Source organism: Salminus brasiliensis, chromosome 3, assembly GCF_030463535.1.
Source record: "Salminus brasiliensis chromosome 3, fSalBra1.hap2, whole genome shotgun sequence".
NCBI classification, from domain to species: domain Eukaryota; kingdom Metazoa; phylum Chordata; class Actinopteri; order Characiformes; family Bryconidae; genus Salminus; species Salminus brasiliensis.
Genome location: NC_132880.1, coordinates 50329559 through 50335173, shown reverse-complemented (window position 1 = coordinate 50335173; position 5615 = coordinate 50329559). Strand labels below are relative to the sequence as shown.

Here is a 5615-nt window from a genome sequence, read left to right as displayed (position 1 = left end):
AGGAGGGACGCGTGAACGTCCCGTCACACCGGGATGCACTGGCTACTGCAACAACAACAGCGAGGGGGGGAACGGTTCTGAACCCGACCAGGGCTATTTTAGGCCTTATTTACTTCAAAAAATGCCATGTAAATAAACCTACTTCCCATCGGGGAGGTTGGATGTTTACAGGGCTGTTTGAGATCGATCGTTCAGACAGTGGCTTCTTTTGATTAAACCCCAAATTGTCATTGGGCAAAAGCAATCATGTGACAGCTTTTCGGTCCAATTTCAACCATGTTTCCATGTGAATTCAATACTTTAATAGTGGAACGGTCCACCTAGGGCTGTAATCAGCATATCAAAAAAATCATAATAAATAGCACTTATTTTGATATCGTATTTTGCATTTTTAAGCACTAGCAGCGAGGTAAACATCCCCTCCTCGCGAGACAGCCATGAATTACGAGTTCGAGCGTGAAACGGGTTTTATCAATAGCCGGCCGTCGCTCGCGGAGTGCCTGACGTCTTTTCCCCCTGTCGACGACTCGTTTCAGAGCTCATCAATCAAGGGCCCAACGCTTATCCCGCCTCCCTTCGAGCACACAATCCCTAGCCTAAGTCCCGGGAGCCAGCCGCGCCATGGACGACCCCGCCACAGCCTGGACGGGGGCAGCCCGCTGCCTGCCGCTTCTCTACCGCCGGAGTACCCGTGGATGCGCGAGAAGAAGGCCTCCAAGAAACATTGCCATCCTCCACAGACGACCACCGCGGCGTCCACGGCAACCAGCCCCGTCGTGTGCTTCTCTCCTAAAGGTGAGTGGGACTGGGTGAATGATGTGGGAAATTATGGTGATGGACAGGAATACATGATAAAAAGTTTCCTGTTTTAGACCCCTGTAAATCAATAATCTCTTAAACGTACACGTCCTGCAATACGTTTCCTTTCATGACCTTCTCCAACCATCCTTGTCGAGACCATCTTCGACTCTCAAGACTTTTTATTTATATACATATCTGACAGCAATGAAGAATGATGGATTACTGTTGTCCAACGTGGGACTGCTTGTGCATTCATTAGATCCACCGTGAGTGGACGGGAGCACGCGCCACATAGCTTAGCACTGCAATTTATGAGCTGCAAAGTCCTGCCAGATCCCTTGTTTTATACTCGTAATCGTGTTTTATGGGGATTGTGCACCACGGTGACTTAGTAACTCTAAAGCCACCTCCAGAGATAGGCCTAAATTCCTGCGTGATTTTCATCTATAAGCTTGGGTGCACTGTTATAGAATCACACCCTCTGCTCTCTCTTTTCCATTTGCTCCAGGTTCACCCGAGCTTCCCACCGAGGTTGGTTTGGCGAGCGGTGGAGGAGAAGCAGGAGGAGGTGGAGGCTCTCGGCGGCTGAGGACCGCATACACCAACACGCAGCTTCTGGAGCTAGAGAAGGAGTTCCACTTCAACAAGTACTTGTGCCGGCCTCGCCGCGTCGAGATAGCAGCTCTGCTGGACCTGACCGAGCGTCAAGTCAAGGTATGGTTCCAAAACCGTCGTATGAAACATAAGCGGCAGACCCAGACCAAAGACAGTCAGGAAAAGCCGAGGAACTCAGCAGCTGGGGAGGACAGTGGTGCGCAGAGCGATGAGGAGAGTTCCGTGTTTGAACCTAGCCTTGGTCAGGAGTCGAGGGCCCTCCTGGATAGAGAGCTGCGTTCCTTTCAAACGGAGCCTTCATCAGCTTCACAGCAGCCCCACAACTTCTCCACGTCGCCCCTTGGTCTTAATGACAGGGATCTTAGACACGTCCCCAGCCCCTCACCCACGCTCACTGGCCACAGACCTCCCTCCTCCAGCCCGGACAACTGCAGCTCCCCGCTGGCTCTAGATGTGTCTTTGAGGGACTTCCACGGTTTCTCTGCGGACTCGTGCTTACATCTGTCCGACGCCGCTTCGCCGACGCTGTCGGAGTCCCTGAGCACTCCAGAACATCTAACGACGGATAACTTTTGCTTTTTTACGGATGCTTTAAGTACAATCGATTTGCAGCATCTGAACTATTGAGAACTGGAACACTGGATTGATATGACCTTCATCTAAAGGAGATAGTTTTGTCGCTTATTTGTCACATGGGCACAACTGCCTGATAGCTTATCATTAAAAGGTTAAAGGTAAGAGTTCCTGTGTATAGAATACTGTGTATAGACTGTATGCAGTAAAACACCAATGAATAGCTTTTAACTCTGAATATGGATTTGACTTGTTTTATTTTTGTAACGGATATTTTTGTTAGAATAAATTTGCTTGTTTACAAAGAGACGTGTCGCATTTCCAATTAGATAAATAAATGCTCATTTTATTTTATTTTTTATACCTGCAACTTAAGCATACTGGGCATAACACTGTCCATGGAAATAATAATCATACTAAAATAATAAGAGTAATATTAAAAATGTACTTCGCTTACAATATATTATTAAAACAATTGGCGGGGAAAGCGTATGAAGGTGTTCTTGAAAGGCAAGACCTACCAAATAAATAAACTGTAAGCAGGTAAAATGATATATAGTTTTCAGATTATGCAGATGTGAAATTAAACGTTTATAATTAATAAAACACACGTAAATAAGAAAACAAAAAACAAAAACAAAAACAAAACAGAAAAATTCATACTTTAACTATATTAGACTTGGTAAATATGATCATAAACACATTAGTTCGGTTCTCTTGTCTGATAAGCACCGATAAGCACAGTCACTCTAACGGAAGCAAGTATTCATGTTCTCGTGCAGCGCGTGCGAGGTGGTCTATAGTTACTCCATTTATCAAAATTACAAACTTTCTTTCCTATGCTGTAAAACCCCAACATGGCTGCTTTTTTCTGGACCTGTGCTCTTTGTTTGGGGCTCTGCTCCAGGCTCCGCGTGGGGAAATGCCTGGGATGTTTCGCTCGCTGCCAACTCATAAATCAAAGTCTTTCATACACCCTGACAGGACCAGACAATGGTAGTGACGTCTGCGCAAATAAAAGCCCGGTTGCGTCTCTCTCTCCCTCTTATTTTGAGATTGTTTGAGACTATTTTGGAGCGCACAGAAAAGCCTGCGGGGACGATCGGTAATAACTCATTTTTATTGCCGTTTTAACACCAGGCGTAAGGCCAGTGTACATAACCTCCGTAAGAGGCGTTTTTATAGCGCATGGTTAAGTCATTCATTTTAACTCTGGAAGTGGGGTTTCTGGCCTTTACGGTGTTATGTCATGACATTAGGTACACTAATAACACTTCAATATATTATATAGTCAAGGGTCAGGTTGTTCATCCATATTTGCCTTATTATTATTATTATTATTATTATTATTGTTATTGTTATTACAACGACTACTACTACAATAGTAGCAATACATATAATGGTAGTAGTATTAGGTGTTGTAGGATTCCATTACTACTACTAATATAATAATAATAATAATAATAATAATAACATATTTACTATGAAAATATGAATATGAAAGTATGGCGTGATTAAACATAAATATTAAGGTATATTAGGCATTTTATTCATAAATTTTACATATCATTTTGTATGTTAGCCAAGACATAACCCCTTAGACAAAACAGTGATATAAATTATTCCCTAAGAGCATCGCAGGCCTGTGAAATGTTTGCATTAATATTTGTAATACATGTGAATGCAGGCCTTTATCCTGAGTGTGAACTGTTCATTCAGCAAATCCTCCCTAACAAATCATGGGAAGGCGATTTTTCAGTGGCACACAGACACATGTTCATGTCACTTCCAGCTTTCTTTAGCCTTTTCACAAAAAAAGCAAGAATTTCTGCGTGGGAGAAATCTCTTTCTCTCTCTCCCTTTCTCTCTATTTCTTTTCGTGGGTGGGGGTGGAAGGGGAGACAGGATGTGAGAAGTCAGAGGAGGAGATGAGAAATCCTGCTCAATACTCAGCGCCATTTTGAATGAAGAAAAAAGAAGACAAACAAAACACTCTATTCCTCCTCCAGCCAGAGGGGGCGCTGACACTCACTCCTTACTCACTCTTGTCTGTTTATCTGTGTTTTGGCCAGTCGACAAACACGCCAATAAATTAATACACATATTAAGCAGGTATTTTAATACTCAGTATTTGTGTATAGATTAATTCCAAATAGGTACACTTAATGACTAGACAAGACCATTTCTTTCTTGGAAACACTTGAGGTCAAATTAGGATTAATATTTTCCCAGCAGGGAGCTGCAAAACCTATTAATAATGCTGAAACTCCATGGTTCATTAAATTAACTTTCACCCTTATCACATTATCAAAGGTGGGTAATGAAAATGCCACACCGCTGGGTGCCGTAAACAAATAATAATTAGTTTATCATTTTCAAGCTCTGCACTCTCAAAAATAAAGCTGCCACGAAAAGGTTATTTATGCAATGCCATGGAAGAACCACTTTCCTGAAAAAGTGTTAGAAAAATACATTAGTGTGATTGTGAAGAACCTCTAAATTCAAATCAAGGTTCTTTAAACCTTCAATACAAATTCCATACAGGAAAATCATTTGTTTCCCTGAAGAACCATTCAATGGATGATTCCTTAGATTTTTTCCTAATTTTGTAGATGTGATGTTTAAAAGATTCATTTATGTTCCAAATATGTTTTGGCATTCTGTGAAGGTTCTTTAAACTTAAGGGATTCTTCACACTCACACATCTACAGACATACACAGGGTAAATTGATTTTTTTGTAGCTCTGTTCTTTTTAAGATTTATAATTTAATAATAATTTAATAATACTTTTATTTGAATTCTTTGTGCAGAACCATTTCAAGGAATGAAGAACCCTCACTTGATGTAAAGTTCCTCATGATCAGTAAAATAAAAATGCTAATAAAAATATAAAAAATGTTCTGCAGACCTACAGACTAAATTAAAAGTCAAGAGACAGTCAAATATGTCCATCACAATTGCATACTAGATGTAAAGGTTGGTTTCCCTGCTCAAACACTATTGATTCTACTCACCTGTCAGGTTCAGTAGGTGTGTTCAAGTACGGGAATTAACAAACTGTCTTGACCTCCAGGGTCAGAACTATGTACATGATGTCGGTGTAGATACAGATACTAGGTAAAATACAATTCTACAGATAGCAATCAAGCATGAGAGTTTTTTTTTCAGATGCTTGAGTGGTTCCTGACTTTTTACCAACCCTGTAGCATTGCGTATTCAATTGGTCTAGTGTTTGTCCTACCTTGCGCTTCCCGTGATCACGTTCTCTGAGACAGGGACGGCTATTTCCCACACGTTCCCCACGCTCTGGGCTCCTCAACATCCGAGCATTCCAGTTTCTCCACTCCTGCGTTCTGCTGTTCCATCAATTGTTTCACGAGCAGAACCCAATCGGTGCGCTTACGTCAGTGATCGACTAGCGGTCGGAATTTACATAAGCTTACTCTTTAACGACTACCTGTCAGCGCGAGGCCACTCAAGCTCAAGACCCAACAAAGCCACTGGTCACTGGCTGACCCGGCCCACGTGACTGTCAGTGCTCATTCATATCACCCCCGAGCGGTCCTCGCCAAACGCGCGTGATTGAAGGACTGGTGGACTACTTAGATAGTACGGTCGAGAAGAT

The 5615-nt window shown here is 42.3% G+C and overlaps 1 protein-coding gene across 1 annotated transcript; it reads left to right on the top strand.

Moving 5' to 3' along the window:
• Window positions 1-437: 437 nt before the first annotated feature.
• Window positions 438-2254, top strand: LOC140551535 (homeobox protein Hox-A2a-like). The gene is made up of 2 exons (XM_072674993.1): window positions 438-795; window positions 1310-2254. The coding sequence occupies exons 1-2, from the start codon at window positions 438-440 to the stop codon at window positions 2041-2043; spliced, it is 1092 nt and encodes a 363-aa protein (XP_072531094.1). The 3' UTR covers window positions 2044-2254.
• Window positions 2255-5615: the final 3361 nt, after the last annotated feature.